General features: G+C 38.6%; 2 protein-coding genes across 5 annotated transcripts; one reads left to right on the top strand and one right to left on the bottom strand.

The window, feature by feature from the left end:
- Window positions 1-60: 60 nt before the first annotated feature.
- Window positions 61-3,969, top strand: LOC117616415 (replication factor C subunit 5). Of its 3 annotated transcripts, none has more exons than XM_034345728.1 (9): window positions 61-435; window positions 851-1,067; window positions 1,386-1,474; window positions 1,563-1,722; window positions 2,141-2,222; window positions 2,743-2,875; window positions 2,990-3,053; window positions 3,135-3,203; window positions 3,704-3,969. In XM_034345728.1, the coding sequence occupies exons 1-9, from the start codon at window positions 240-242 to the stop codon at window positions 3,801-3,803; spliced, it is 1,110 nt and encodes a 369-aa protein (XP_034201619.1). In that variant the 5' UTR covers window positions 61-239; the 3' UTR covers window positions 3,804-3,969. The 3 variants fall into 3 exon arrangements, with proteins under 3 accessions (XP_034201619.1, XP_034201620.1, XP_034201621.1); XM_034345729.1 differs by having other exon boundaries at window positions 97-435; window positions 1,395-1,474; XM_034345730.1 differs by lacking the exon at window positions 3,135-3,203 and having other exon boundaries at window positions 97-435.
- A 78-nt stretch (window positions 3,970-4,047) lies between these two features.
- Window positions 4,048-14,417, bottom strand: LOC117616414 (protein CELLULOSE SYNTHASE INTERACTIVE 3). 2 transcript variants are annotated; one of them, XM_034345727.1, is made up of 8 exons: window positions 14,278-14,417; window positions 13,697-13,952; window positions 13,123-13,222; window positions 9,791-12,851; window positions 6,289-8,833; window positions 5,563-6,017; window positions 4,788-4,904; window positions 4,048-4,593 (listed from the first exon to the last, which is right to left on the bottom strand). In XM_034345727.1, the coding sequence occupies exons 3-8, from the start codon at window positions 13,191-13,193 to the stop codon at window positions 4,432-4,434; spliced, it is 6,411 nt and encodes a 2,136-aa protein (XP_034201618.1). In that variant the 5' UTR covers window positions 13,194-13,222; window positions 13,697-13,952; window positions 14,278-14,417; the 3' UTR covers window positions 4,048-4,431. The 2 variants fall into 2 exon arrangements, with proteins under 2 accessions (XP_034201618.1, XP_034201617.1); XM_034345726.1 differs by having other exon boundaries at window positions 4,092-4,593; window positions 13,702-14,417.
- Window positions 14,418-15,801: the final 1,384 nt, after the last annotated feature.

Raw genomic sequence — 15,801 nt, 5'->3', positions numbered from 1 at the left:
CGATTATGAGCAGAAGTATTTCTTATCCAAACAATTCCGACAGCGACGACGACGTTTTTACCAGAGAAGCAAAGCCCAATATGTAGATTTTATTTTTATTTTCGGCCAAACAGCCCAATTTCTAGATTGAATAACGAAAGGGTATCCCGCGCTCAAAAATCAAGTTGGCGCCATTGCTGGCTGGGCTCACTGAAAAACCTCCGATTCTCAGTGAGAAGAGCTAAGAAGTCGACTCTACCATGGCGGAGGTGATCACTGTCATGGACATCGACGACGATAACAACCCATCTCCAAAACCCAACAACAACAACAACAAGGGCAAAAACGTCGTTGTCGCCGCCGCCCCTTCCCAGGGCAAAGCTACGCCGTGGGTCGAGAAGTACCGTCCTCAGTCACTCGCAGATGTCGCCGCTCACCGCGACATTGTCGACACCAGTAAGCAATTTCTTCTTCCCACGATTTGACATATCAAGTGTTGCGCTTTCTAGGGTTTTTGTTGATTTTGCTTGTTTAGTTTCTCTCCATTGTAATTATTTACTGTAATGTTTGGTTGGCTAAAAAATGTGGGAACGAAAAGATGTTCATTTGTGTGTTTACATTCGTATGCATGTATATATTTGAGAAAGGGAGTACATAGAGAAAAGAAGCACACTTTTCCCTTGCTTACCATCAATGAGGAGAGCCTAGGGTTTTTGCTTCATTTCCCTAATGTTTCAATTTTCTGCATGAGTTGCTGCAATTATAAAGAGCATAAATGAGGATAATTTCAATGCTTATAAGTTGTTATCCTCCCTTTAGTTGTTTTGTTATTGATTCATTCATCTTGTTTTTTTGTGGTGGAATTAAATAGTTGATAGGCTCACTAGTGAGAACAGATTGCCACACCTCTTGTTGTACGGCCCTCCTGGCACTGGCAAAACTTCAACCATTCTTGCTGTGGCACGCAAGCTCTATGGAGCACAATACCACAATATGATTCTGGAGTTGAATGCATCGGATGATAGGGGTATTGATGTTGTGCGACAACAGATCCAAGATTTTGCTAGCACACAGAGTTTCTCATTTGGGTAAGACTTCAATTTGTGCTAATCCTCTTATTAGTTTATATTTTGGTGATATCCAGGTTTGGTCTGCTGGTTGTTTTTCTCCCTTCTTCAGATTGTAAGATTTCAGACCACCACAGATGGCTATGCGTTGTGATATTATTTGATCTAGTTGGTGCATGTTATTTACAAGTGCAATGTTGTCGTGTTCAACAATTAGCCATGTAAATTAATCTTATGGTCTGATTATGTCTGTTGTAATTTCCAAGATAATTTGCTTTTTAGCTTAATAATCACTGGACATTTGTCACCTTATTATATAACTGATTAGCAAGGGTTCAGGGGTGACAGTGCAAAGTCATCTGTAAAATTGGTCTTGCTGGATGAGGCTGACGCTATGACAAAGGATGCTCAATTTGCTTTGCGAAGAGGTATGAATTTTTTTAACGCACTAGAGTTTATCAGTTCCAAGTTATTTCACTGATTCTTTTTCCTTCTATACTTTTGTTTTTGGTGTAGTGATTGAGAAATACACAAGGAACACCAGGTTTTCACTAATCTGTAATCATGTCAACAAGATTATTCCAGCATTACAATCAAGATGTACTCGTTTTCGATTTGCTCCACTGGAGGAGTTTCATGTTTCAGAGAGACTCAAACATGTTATAGAAACTGAAGGGTAAGTACTGTTTTATTCACATTTTTTTGGGTGTTCTGATTTTGCCTAAGTGTAGATGTTGGCTTTTGAGTTTTGCACTGATTTTACCCTTGGTATTCAAACAAGGTTCCCCTCTGTAGCAGTTTACTATTTATATCCATTTCATCAAAGTCAGGTTTAAGTGGGAAGAGGTGTACTGCTGGAGTTTTTGTTTTTGTTTTTTGGCTTACGCATTGTTCAACAAGTTCATGCTAGAGGGGATTTTTTAATTTTATTTTTGCCTTAAATGCATCAAGAGTTATCTCTAAAAATGTGATTCACTAGCTAAGGGGATTGAATCATAAAATGTGTTTCACTAGTGAACGGGATGGTTGTTGCTTTTTCTATCTGGCTTCAGTCAGAAATATATTGATATGTTGACATTTGTGGATTGGACTAGGCTTGATGTGTCTGAGAGTGGCTTGGCGGCAGTTGTGCGGCTTAGCAATGGTGACATGAGAAAGGCTCTGAACATTTTGCAGGTTATAAGATCTCTACTCTGATGTTTCTTTTCTGTGGATTTGTCTATTCCTCTCTCTTTTTCTGTGCAAGATCTGTGTGTGGCTATGCAGCGATTCATAAAATGACAGGTTAGAGAATTGAATTTTTCTGTTATGTTAGAATCTTATGAAATCAAATGATATTGTCATTGTATTTAGTCTCTAATATTGTCAATGTGATTGAGTATGACTGTATAAGTAAAATCTGTTGTAGCAGAAACTCAAATTACTTGTGGTTGGGTTGACTTGCCGATTTTTTTCTTGCAGTGTGTTTAATGTTTCAAAAGTTTGCTGCTTGTGCATTCCTCTAATCATTTTGCTTCGGCGGCAATATTTCTTATTTAAGAACAAATTGCATTATTCTTACTTCCTTGAAGTATTTTGTATTTAAGTATGATTTATAAATTATCTTGAACGGACAGTTTTAATTATGAAATTGATTTTTTTTTTCTTCACGAATAGATCTTAAATGACACTGTGATTCCTATTTCAATGTACACAGTCAACTCATATGGCTTCACAGCAGCAGATAACAGAAGAAGCAGTATATCTTTGCACAGGAAATCCATTGCCCAAAGACATTGAGCAAATATCCTACTGGCTTTTGAATGAATCATTTGCTGAGAGTTTCAAACGTATTCAACTATCTTATTTATTTATTTGTTGATAATTCTATTCTCATAGGCAAGAGCAGTATGCCACTGGAAATAGTTATTTGGTGTTTACATTTTACACTTCATTTATTGCAGGAATATCTGATTTGAAAACAACTAAAGGGTTGGCTTTGATAGATATTGTAAGAGAAGTGACCATGTAAGTCTTACACATTTTTCTACATTTGTTCTTGACAATTTTTGCTTGCTTCATCTCATCTATGCTACTTTCTTTGAATAGGTTCGTTTTTAAGATTAAGATGCCACCAGTTGTTCGAGTTCAGTTGATTAATGATTTAGCTGACATAGAGTATGTGCCCATGTCTTACTCTCTTTTTCATTTGCTTATTGTTTTCTTCATTCTGAACTATACAAGCTTATTGCAATATTGTAATGGATACACATGTTCACAATATAATGAATGATAGAGTGCATCAATTTGCTTCAAAAAGGCTTTGTGTAGATTAAATTAATGTCAATATTTTCACGAATATAATATTGTTTGCATTAGATGTAAAGTCATTTCATTGGACAAGCAGCTATAATCATTATGGAACTGGTATAATGCATTAGCAGAAATTATTGCTGCCTTAAGGGCTTGCAAATATATGATACTCTAGATTATATAACAAAATTACGACAAGCTTTCTAATTAATCTTCCATCATGTTAAAATTTAAAAGATACAATATAATTTTGATTTAGTTTTTGGATTTTGGATTTTGTTCAATACCAATTGACTATGCGGTTAAAGTCAGAACTGGCTGAGCTTCAGTTAACATTAACCAGTACAAGTTATTTTGAATCGCAGGTACAGGTTGACCTTTGGGTGCAATGATAGGTTGCAACTTGGATCATTGGTAGCTTCTTTTACGACAGCTCGATCTGCACTTGTTTCTGCTGCGAAGTAGTTATGCTCGTGTAATTTGTGGGTTTTGATTTCTGTTACCAATGTATTTATGAGAAATGTTTTGGTTCATTACTCTGTTGCTCAAGTAGAGAGAATGCCAAGATGTTATAATGCCGGATATTAGTTTTGAAACCTCAAGGCAATTTTGGGGAAGTTTTGAGTTCTAAGGCTTGTGTCATCTGCAAATGTGCTTATGGAGAATCTTGTCCATGAGTATAATTAATGGCTCTAATTAGAGGAAACAATTAAGGATTTTATTGTTAATCTTATAATGGAAACACAACACTTGTACAACAAAAAGCTATTCCAACTTTGCAAGAATTTCAAACGCCAATCTTTTCAGCATCTTTGGATTGCTATAGCACCTACAGACTGACCGACCTGTACAAACTTCTATTGAGCTTTTAAATTCCCTTATAAAGTGGGAATGCATTTTCACTCTATCGTATCCGCAAGCTAATAAATGTAATTTACACTTTCCTCAAGCAGCTTAATCTTTCATACTACAAAACTGGACCTTCAAAACATAAAATTAATTACAAGCAGGCCAACCTCGCCCCCATTTTGATACTTAAATCTGGCATTCTCAGCTGCATGGGGAGATTGCTGCACCTGACTTTAGGACGCATTCATGTTTCTTCGTCGGACATTCTGTTGGACCAGATAATCTCGATTTCAAGTGTACGGGAAGATCCATCTTTGTTGCTGTCATGATTTAGGCTGAATAATCCACTGTATACTCCTTCACTCACAACTTTGTCAATTTGGATAGTAACTCTTCCCAGAGTTGTCTGAAAAAAGAAAAACAATCACAAAATGAAAAGAAAAACTCGTGGGACTGAACATTATTAGTGTGGCAATGCCAATTATCAAGGCAGGAAGGGTACTCATCATATATGTTTAAGGCCTACACTTATGAAAAAATTGAACGATTAGCTCATCCTGCTCGTAAATGATTTGCTGATCGAAATAGAAAACTAATTACCTTTCCGAAGGTATTTTTGCTTTTGCAAATGATGTGGAGTTTTTGTCCCTTTGGGGGAACATCAAATTCCCACGTAAAGCCTTCTTTCCATTCTGGAGAGGTACTGTGGCTCACTACCTAATGACAAACATTTTAGTATAACATAAAAGCTGTAAGCATAGACAAGTAATAAACATCACTACTGATATGTACAGTATGAAACTTCTTTATTAAAGAAGCGTATGAAACAAAGTCACTTTGCAGCTTCAACACGTGTTGACAAATCCAGAGGCAAAGTAAACAGTAAATTTATAGTCAAATCCACTAAGCTCGTCTATATATACACATATACATATAATCTAGATTCAAAGAAAGAAACAAATAAACTGCTAAATCTTTACAAGACCAATGTAAGATTAGGGAACTTGCAGGCAGCTATGTCAAAATTATAGTGCAGATCTAGATGCTGACAAGTCACTGCAGTAGCAACAATGTTTTGAATCATTTCCTTCCAAATACCATCATGCCAATCCCTTGAGAGCCACCCCAAAGGGGTCCCTGGTAATTATCCAATATCCAGTATGTATGGGATTGGGGTACTTGTGGCCCAGGATTGATCAGGTGCTCTAAAGAGCCAGAATCTAATACCTCATATGAAGTGAGGAAAAGGAGAAAGAAAAGAAAAAGAAACTTTTTTCCAGGAGTAAACAATCAATTTCTCATCCCCTAACTTAAGAGAAGGGGCTATGAAATAGACAGTTTCTTTTTGTACATAACTAGTCTATGGAACCATTACCTTGGTTTGTCGAGGAGGACCATTGCCTATTGTCAATCGACAAAAAGCATTTGTGCCTCCCATGGCCTGTTTAAGGTTGTTCCCACGCTTAATTGTGACCGTCAAACAACCTGGTAAGCAATGCAACAGGCTGTCTGCTCTCTCATGGAAACTTGGTGGGCAGGTTTTCATGAGCATTTGTAGGATGGGAATGGCTTCAGCAGCAATCACAGCCTGAGACTTCGCAACATCTATTGGCATGGTTGACCAAGAATGTCTCAACAAGCATAGGGTGTCCAAGACGACATCCTGAGCCGCTTCACTTCCAGATTTCAGAGCTCCAATCAGATTGGGAATGCAGAGAGTGGTTGCTTCAGAAATATGGAGCTTAGGGAAGTTGATGAATATCATATGTAAGGCTCTCAAGACCTCTTCATTAATAGTTGCCGCGGACCACAACTCTCTCTCTAATGCGGCTGCAAGACACAGCAATCATTGGATCCAATAAATCAACAGAACACAATGAAAGAAAGGATAAGAGTATTTGAAGCACACACATACACACGAACCGAACTACTCTTCACTATGGAAGATTTAAACGACAGCATGAACATGGTTATCAAGACATATGGTACCAACTCATAAATATGTACAAAGAATGTACATGAGAATGAGCTTAGCTTTAGTCTTTTAGACTATAGGGGAACAAATCAGCATTGGAACCAGAGGACTGCAAATGTGAATTACCTGTCAAAGATCTGATGAGCTCATTTGATACATACTCTTGGAGTGTGTGATTAGAAAACAAAAATTTGATAAGTAATGCTGTCTGCCCAGCAATTTCTGTATTGGGAGACAGTAGCAGTTCTTGAATAATCAGTATGCCCCCTGCTTCTGCAACAGCTCGCCTATTTGTTCTGCTATTCATGACAAAGTTCTGCAATGCACAAATTGCCACCATTTTCATCTCTTCTGTTGGCTGATCTTCAAGCAAACTTACCAATGCACGACATGCAGAAACAGAATCACTGGCTCTTGCAAGCCCTTCATGTTGGGAAAGGTCTCCAAGAGCTAGAGCAGCAAGAAGTTTTCCAGACTCTGATCTGGTTTGTGGATCCAACAGATACTGCGATAGGGGCGCTATTGCATACTTGGAAACCTTCATTTGTCGTATCCTGACATTGTTAAATAAAGCTTCAAGTAATCTTCCAGATGCTTCTTCACACTGATGAGATCTTAAAAGGTCCAACAAGGCGTCTATTGCACCACCTTCAGTCATCTGTTCAGCACTTAAATTGTCGCTCCTTTCATGAACAATTAACGCATTGAGAGCCACCATGATGGTGGTATCCACTGTTGAATGCAGCATTTTAACAAGAACCACCACAGGAACCTTAAAATAGTACTCAGCATTGAAGTGCAGAACATTTGAGAGAACTAAAGCAGCTGATTCCCACAGTGCATGAGGTGGCTGAGGGTCATCTTGAATAATAACCTTCCCAAGCTCAAATATACCTCCAGCATCAGCGACTGCTTTTGGCCAGCTTGTGGAGATATTTTCCAATGCCTTTATCGCTGTCTGCTGCAAGTTTAATATTCCAATTCCTGCAAGCTGAACAAGAGGAACAACTGCATTTTTTGTTGTAATATCTTGCTGAAAATGTTCTTGTGCAAGCAGATGAGATAGCAATTCTGTGCCAAGCTGCTGGATGGCTTGAGATGGGGATTCCAGAAATGAAATAAGAGGCTCGATGACTTGGCTAGGTGTAAGTTTTAAAGTTGCAAGGCTTTGTGGCTTCTCCAAAATATTTACTAGTGCTTGCAATGCACTGTGCTGTCCCCACAAACTGAAATCTGGACGGAGTAAAACTAGGAAAAGAGGTTCTACTATTTTTGCAGCATCCAAACTTCTTGCAATTGCATTACTATTTGTTAAAATGCGGAACAATTCAGCAATTGAAGAGCATAATGAACTGGGCGCAACAGGTAGTAGCTCAAGACATTTGTCAATAATGCCAACATTGACCATATTCAATTTGCATGGGGTCCGGTCTTTCCCCAACTTTATGAGAGAACAAATGCTAGCCTCAATGAGCTGATTGCTTGTACCAGAAACTAATCCAACAAGGAGATCCACAACATCATAGGCCGTTGCAAGCTCCACCTGGTGTTCATCATCCAGCAATTTTTCAAAAGCACAAACCCCAGCTTCGACAACTGTACTTGTATCAGAATGCATCAGTGATACAAGGGGCTCTATGCATTCAGAGGCAATTGGATTTCCTCTGACTTCGGAATTATCAAACAGAACACAACAGAGTTGTGCAGCGATTCTCTTCAATTCCAAGGATGAAGCACAAGACAGGATTTTGTACAAACTCTCCAGTGGACTTCCCTCCACATCAGTCAATAAAGATGCTTTAGAAGAATTTCCTGAAGTCAGCTTAATTAAAGCAACAAGGGCAGCCTCTTGCTCGCTCTCTGATGCAGAGTTAAGCATGTCAACCAATGGATGAACAGATTGCCTGGCTGAATCAGAATCTCTGATGTTCTCAGCGTCAAATAGTTCATGAAGAGCTCTTGCAGCACTATATCTAGCATTTCTTGACCCTAGACGCAGAACAGCTATGAGTTGATTCAATGAACTAGCTGATGCTTCATATCGAATGAGATCAGGATTGCTAAATAATATTCTGAATAATTCAGTTATTGTGGCTTCGGTGGAGTCTTGAGGGCTCAAAGACAGGTATTTTGTCAGACCATCCAGAGCTCCAGCTTCAGCCATAATTAGTTTATTTGTATCACTTCCATCGGCAATACGGGTCAAGAGTTTAACAGAAATTGGAGGGGCACCAGGACGTTCTGGCATTGGTCTCAAGAGATCCACCAGGAGAGGTATAGATTTACGTGCGGTGGATCCAACTCTTACATCTTCAAAATCAAAAAGGTACTCCAAAACAACTTGATCGGGATTTCGCACCAGAGAAAATTCTTCTGATAAAGTAAGAAGGTTAGGCATGTCGGACTCTATGTAACCAATTAGGGTTATCAATCCAGCAACAGCACCTGAATTTGCAATGGCAAGAATTATTCCCTTACTACCATTAGAAACAAGACTGGCCATTGACTGCGCAGCAAAGAACCTATCAATCACCTCATCCGATCTCAAAAGAAGAGAAAGTAAAGAAATGATGCGCATTGTTGCAGGAGACAGAACAACATTTGCATCTTGGAACAGAACAGCCAGGAGCAGGGCACTAATCCATATACCTTCTGTATCCTCATATTCTGCCTGTTCATAAAGATGACCAATTTAGTAAGATATCAAAATTTATATTTTATATGTGCCAAAAAAGCAACTAAAACATGAAACAACAACTACCATGATACAGTCAAAACTATAAATGAGAAACTACAAAGCTGTTCAATAGCTATACTCTGGGAACCCCAGTGTTACATCTCTTGTCACTAATGTAGCTCCATAAACACTAGCCTTTTGTGCAAGTCCAATAATGTGACATATGAAGATGATACACTGTGTTATAGGCCAAGTAGGAATGTTCAAAAGTTACTATCAAGTGATACTGGTAGGGTTCCCTACCAAAATAGCAGTTTGTGTGGAAAGCAGCTATGAGTCATTTGAAGGTTATTGAGAGCCTGGTAGAACGAGATAAGATACTTTGTAGTTGCTGTCCTATAAATAAAATTGAAAGGAAACCAAGAGGTCGCGATATACAGAATATATGCCAAAGATAAGCGCCTAATCACAACTAATCAGATTTCAATCCAAATTCATTAGTGCAAGAAAAATATGTCCAAAATATAGTGTTCGTTATAAGGTATTTTAGGCAACCAAACCACCAGAGGAAAAATGCCAGTACTAAATGATAAAGGGGGGAAGGAAGAGATCAGGGGGTATGAAAGCATTTCAGGGATCAGACTTTCAGTTATATTTAATATTCTTAATGAATGTAAGTAGCACACATAAACATCTTAGCATCTCTCAATAAGGGTATGGTTCTCTATGATGAACAGATGGCATCACTCGCATATTAAAATCCACCACAATCAACAATGATTTATTTCTTCAAAATTATGTAGTATCCATATACCTTGATCAAACATATAATTCAGCAAAACGAAAGATATAGGTATACAAGTGCTCATCAGAACAACCTATCTAATGGTAAGCATTTATGTGTCTGTGTGTGTGTGTGTGTGTGTGCACGCAAAACTAATTCTTTTATACCTGTGGATTGGAAGTGTAACCTGCAAGCTTGTCAGAGAGAGCCTCAAGACCACCAGCTTCCATAATGGTGAGTTTGCTCTTTGCATGAAAGGCACCAATTATGCATAGCAACCACAAGGCAACAGTACCCCCCAAGACAATGGCTGGATCAGGGACATCAAACTCATCCCCTTCATGGAATGCAGTTCTTTCAATAAAACCTCTAGGAGTTCTGACTTCAATTTCTAAAGAGGAGCAGCTAGAATTTCGCTTCATCATGTCCACTAAAGCATATGTTAACGGTTTTAAATATCCTGCAACATCAAGTACTTCCATTGACTTCTGTTTGTGCTCTTTTGCTGCACAAATGAGTAATGCAGCTCCTCCAACTCTGACTTCTAGGCTCGAAGAGTGCATTATCCTGTTAGCTAGTGAACCAAGGGATCTTGATCTTGCAATCAATAGATCACCAAGCACTACTGGTTGCTCCCCACAAAGCCTAGACAAAATTTCTATTGACTTATCTTGAAGTGGAGAAGGCCCTTCAGCCAGGCATCGGACAAGAGGTTCTAAGCTTGATGGAACTTCCGCAAGGGCAGACCATGGGGGGTAAGTGAAGTTCACACCTTGTTTGGTTCTAGCCAAAAGTGCGACTACTTCCAAAGCATCCGCAGCATCAGTACCATCCATATCCAATACATTCAAGGAATCAACAAGAGCAAGACTAGCAAAACGACACTGAGCATTTCCTGTGAGCACATCACCTACTGGAAAATGCTTCAGCAATTGATGAAGGGCACGGGATGCATTCTTCTTACCTTCTGAAGTTCCATCTCCCAGTACTCTTATCAAAGCTAAAACAACATCTTCTGCCAGGGCTTCTGCAGCAATATGCGGATCAGAGAGAAGATTGGCAAGTGCCGCAACTGCAGTTTCAGCAGCATCAATGGAAGAAGTTTTAGCCAGTTTGATGAGGGGCTTGACATCACCTTCTGCAATATAAGACATCTTGCTTGTTGTTTTGGTCTTCAAAGGACGGGAAAGAGCACCCAATGCTCGAGCTGACTGTGTTGCAACAACTTGTGTGGTGCTGGTCAAAAGCTTCATGCAAGGATGCACAATCTCATCAGTTGCAAGAATATCACAAATATCTTGTCTTGTGCTGAATAGATCAGCTAGGACCGAAGCAGCATACTCTTGAGTTTCTTCATTTGATGAGTTGAGAACCTGTACAAGAGATCTCAGCCCTTTATTAGCTGCTGAACCTTTATGCACAAGATCCTCATGTGATGCCATTATGAGTACATGACCCAACACCCTGATAGTATAGGCCTTTGAGCTTGGAGAGTCACCGAGGAGCAAAGCTAACAACTGATTAATGGTGGCAGAATCAGCTGTTCGGACAAGCTTTGTTAGTGCCATAGCTGATGCTTCTTGTCCCCTTGACCCACCACTTTTTAAAAGCCATAAAAATGCTGGGATGGCTCCTGCACTTTCCACACATGCACGAATATCTTCACTGTGACAACACAAATTCCACAACACATGAGCGGCATCCTCCTTCGCCTTCTGAGATCCCGTCTCTAACAGCTGCACCAGAGGAGGAATCCCGCCGGCAGCAGTAATAGCCCACTTGCTGTCATCGACTTGGTCCGTTAAGATTGCCAGAAACTGAACAGCATATTCTTGATGCTGCTCACTGGATAATCCCATCAGTGAAATAAGTAACTGAATTCCTTCTCTCTTGCCAATGGAGTCCCAGATTCCAACACCATCGCAACATAAGCTTGTCAAAGAGAGTATTAGATACTCTTGCACATCAGCAGCAGCCATTGTTATGAGTCCAATGAGCACCTTCTTCGCTTGTGCATGATTGAGCCAACTGGAAAGATGGTTGTTGCCATATAGACTAGCCATGGCCTCAAGGACACGCTCTTGAACAAGCTTATTGTCACGAGGCTTTAGCAACATTACAAGAATATCCTCTATCTTTGTTACATTAACAGATTCCTCATTGGCAGCAGATTTATGCCCGAAGACCATCAGCGTGTATGCAAGAGCTCCGATAATATCAGCAACCGGGGAAGTTAGCCGAGGTGACTGTGAAAGTTCTCCAAGATATAATATTAAAGAAGACATCCCACCACAAATATTTGCTAAAGCCCGTGTTGCATGGTCCTGCAGAGCCTGCCCACACTCACCTTGCATGCACTCTTTAGATGGAGCAACTATAGCCCCAATGAGAACTGGAACACCGTCAGCATTCACAATAGCTTTCTTAGCCCCAGTTGACTTTGAAGAAAGCGCTTCCAAAGCATCAGCAGCACTAGCACGGACGGAAACATCATTTTCCTGACCCACAAGCCGAAGCAAAGCTTTGACAGCTCCAGAATCTATTACTTTGGGGATGCTATCACTGAAAGCCAACATGAGACGGGCCAAAAGGGAGGCAGCATTTGACTGGGCAGCAGCATTGTCGGAAGACAGAAGACCCACAATGATATCTACTCCACCAGCCTCAAGCGTTGCTCTCCAGTAGCCATCCTTGTCACCACAAAGATTTCTCAAAGCCCCTGTCACAAATCCCTCTACCACTTTGTCTTGCTTGGCTTTTGGATTGAGTTGATTCCATAAGTTTGGCACTACGCCTTCTGTAATAAATATTTTCATGCCAACATGATCATCTGAAAGCCCACCAGAGGAAACTTCATATATAGCTTCCGCTGCAGCCTTCCTACCCTCAGTTGATTCAGACTTCAAAAGTGAGAGTAATGGGGGGATGCACCCGCCTAGTAGTACTTTAAGACGCAAGTCTTCATCTTTACACAGGGCACTCAGAGTTGCAGCCACATTAACTTTTGCCACAGGGGTGCCACTCCTGAGAATGTTTATGAACAATGGCATTGCCTGGGAATGCGAACCAATAATTGTTCTTGCATCCTTTCTTGCTTTGGCAATACCAAGCAAACGTGCTGTAATAAGTTCTTTTTCGTGTGGTGAAGAAATGCTGGCATGTAGTTGCTCGACAAATTGAGCAACTCTTGCCATTGTACCTTCTTCATCATCCATTGCTGTTCCATCCCTGTGTGTAACATGAACTCATTTGAATATCTTGAAAAGTAATAGTCAACAGTTTAGGAGATAATAATTTTTAATTTTTTAAAATAAAAAATTTAATGAGCCCACTGAAATGGCTTCTCATTGGGCTTTTCCAGCTCAATTTTAATATTGGTGTACAAAGCTTTACGAAGCACTTAAGTGGTTAATTTATCAGTGAAGCATTCATTTTCTAAACTAAGAATACCAGTTTGTCACCACAGTTAAAGAGACTGAGCAAATAGAGCATAGCTAACCTAGAGCGAGAAGTAGAAGGAGATATGGGTTCTCGCTGTTCAGGGGAGGGAGACTTTGACATTTGCACCATACACCACTTTTAGAATTCTCCTTGGCCACCTGAAAATGGGGATAGGCATACAATTTTATCAAATGTGGAATCCCACCACAAATAAACCACCTTTCAACTATTCATTTTTAATTGTTCATTGACTGAATCAACCTTAAAACTAAGTGACCTGATTCCTGATGCAGCATATGCTTGACAAGATTTCATCGAAATAAGGAAAATACAAGGAATGGTTTTGAACACAAAAAACTGAAAACTATATATAAGGTTTGTAGTTTTGTTCTATATACTCTTTGCTCTCTACCTCACCTCTCTTCTCTTCATTCTATCCTCCCTCTCTTTTTATTTGTTCCACTAAAATAAAATAAAATAAAAAAGAGAAAATCATGGACCTAAGGATTGCTCCCGCATTCTGAAAAAAAGGCACTTTTATTGTGAAGAAAATTAAGGCACTTTACACGAAAATAACATAGGCAAAAATAGATAATAATGAAACCAGTACTGGAGAGATCAACTAAAAATACCTCACCACCAATGCAAATGCCGAAGAACTCCCTTCCTTCCAATTACTTCAAAACCCAGCAGTTCTGCCTGAGTAGCATCACAACCTCAGTTCCTCAGCATCCAATCCCCAGTTGTCCATCAACAGACGCACACACACACCCACACACCCACTCTCTCTTCACAAACAAGTAAACACTGTTCACAAAAGTACAAATGCTACAGTGCCAGCTCACACAATGCAAACTCCCTTCCCAGTCCAAATCAAACCCCAACACTCTGCACATCAAACACCGATCAATATTGAACCAAGAAGTCAGATCTTTACGCCTATACATCACAATTAGCAATAATTACCAATTTAATCAAGTAAAATTCAGTACAAACAATGTGACTATTCACAAATTTACACAAACACAAGCAAATAAAAACAAATAACAACAACTACGCAGATCAGATCACAGCAGCATCACAGAATCTAGGGCAAGAAAAAACGTCCATTTCCAACTGTCATCAAACTACAAAATCATTTAAAATGAAGAAAAAATTGCATAAACATAAATGCCTCGAAATCAATACAATTCAGCGCCCGCCCAAGAACGACCTTAACGAGAGAGAGCCACGGCGAAGAAGGAAGAACCAGACAGAGAGAAAGTGAGAGTGAAGAAATGGAGGGCTGACAGAGTGACACAGAGAGAGACTCCGAGTCTTTCCGTTTCCTTTCCATGTGTGCTTGCATTTTGTTTTGTTTTTCTTTCTCACTGTCTTTTCCCCAATTACTTTTTCTTTTATTTTGAAAATTCGTTATTTTAATTTATTAATTTCTCTTCTTTTTTTTACTTCTCTTTTTTTTATGGGGATATTTTTGTTTTTTCAACTGCCATATTGTTGTCATGTAGTGAAATTTAGTTTTGGCTAAATATTTCGATTCAAGCTGTGTGGCAAAGGGTAAAACGGTAAATGTGTTATTTTTTAAAACATGGAAGAAGGTATGGGTTATATGAGTTATAGTTTTCTTGTACCCACATTCTAAATAACAAAAATTGTGTTGGTTCTTGGTTTCTTTATGCATGTTATTTCGAAAATCATTGAAATATGGACCCTAGATTCAATAATGAGTTAAGATAATCCCATCTTTAATATTATCACACGTTTAAATTTTACCTATTGAAACATAAATGAGTGAATTATAATGTAATTTGTTATATATGACTGATAATAGTAATTTTCTCGTGTATGTTTATATTACTTTTTAGTTTCGTTAAACGTGTCAATATGATCACATGTATAAATAATTAAGATTTCATTTTATAATGATCGACACAACAATTAACGTGTTTGATAAGAGGACATTATTCATGTAAACCAAAGTAGTTGTATAACATATATGTCATCCATTTTAGGTTATAAAAAGTTTTGTTTAAAGCTGCCACTTAATTAACATCTCATCTGCAGCATTCAATTAAGCTTGATGATTCTTTAATTTAGCAACATCTACACTCAAATCATTACGAATTTTGTGCATGAAGTTCATGACGTGTTCATACAAGCATTTAAACTGAAATTAAAATGTCGAGTTGGCAACCTAAAGTAAAGGTTTAATTGTTGATTAATAAAGTTTTCCTTTTCCCTTTTCCCACTTTACAACGATTTTATTGCATTTAATAGTGTTGTCCAAGTGCCTTAAACCTTCCTTAAGCACGCCAAGATGCAGTGTGGGACAAGTCCCAATTTATTTAATCGTCCTGGAGATCAGTGAAAAATAAAAATAAAAATAATACACTAATCTGCATGTCTGCCACATTTGTTTAATTTAAATATTTCTGTTTAGATTTGATTATTTATTTACATAAATTGAAGGGGTGACACAGACAAAATCCTGATTTTACGAAATGAATCTTGGTGAAAACAATGTCTATGGTTTAGATATATATATTATTTGTGTGACATTATATAAATAATTTAATATTATACAATGGTGGATGTTAATAAGCCATTTGGTCAAGCATTAGGTGTACGGACCCAAGAAGAATACAATCTTGAACAACCAATCCATGAGCTATCAATCAATATCACTTGATTATTTTTTTCCAATCAAAAAAAATATTTTTTTAATATATATAGAAAT

Source organism: Prunus dulcis, chromosome 1 (assembly GCF_902201215.1).
Source record: "Prunus dulcis chromosome 1, ALMONDv2, whole genome shotgun sequence".
Lineage (NCBI taxonomy): Eukaryota > Viridiplantae > Streptophyta > Magnoliopsida > Rosales > Rosaceae > Prunus > Prunus dulcis.
The sequence above is the reverse complement of the archived record's forward strand: the minus strand, read 5'-3'. Positions and strand labels throughout refer to the sequence as shown.

Excerpts from the sequence above, each read along its gene's own strand:
- LOC117616415 (XM_034345728.1), top strand. The coding sequence starts at position 240 with ATGGCGGAGGTGATCACTGTCATGGACATCGACGACGATAACAACCCA. Across the intron at positions 436-850 it reads CCGCGACATTGTCGACACCA|TTGATAGGCTCACTAGTGAG; the intron begins GTAAGCAATTTC and ends GGAATTAAATAG. Across the intron at positions 1,068-1,385 it reads ACACAGAGTTTCTCATTTGG|GGGTGACAGTGCAAAGTCAT; the intron begins GTAAGACTTCAA and ends GCAAGGGTTCAG.
- LOC117616414 (XM_034345727.1), bottom strand. The coding sequence starts at position 13,193 with ATGGTGCAAATGTCAAAGTCTCCCTCCCCTGAACAGCGAGAACCCATA. Across the intron at positions 6,018-6,288 it reads GCTCATCAGATCTTTGACAG|CCGCATTAGAGAGAGAGTTG; the intron begins GTAATTCACATT and ends TGTGTCTTGCAG. Across the intron at positions 4,905-5,562 it reads GTCCTCCTCGACAAACCAAG|GTAGTGAGCCACAGTACCTC; the intron begins GTAATGGTTCCA and ends GTTTGTCATTAG.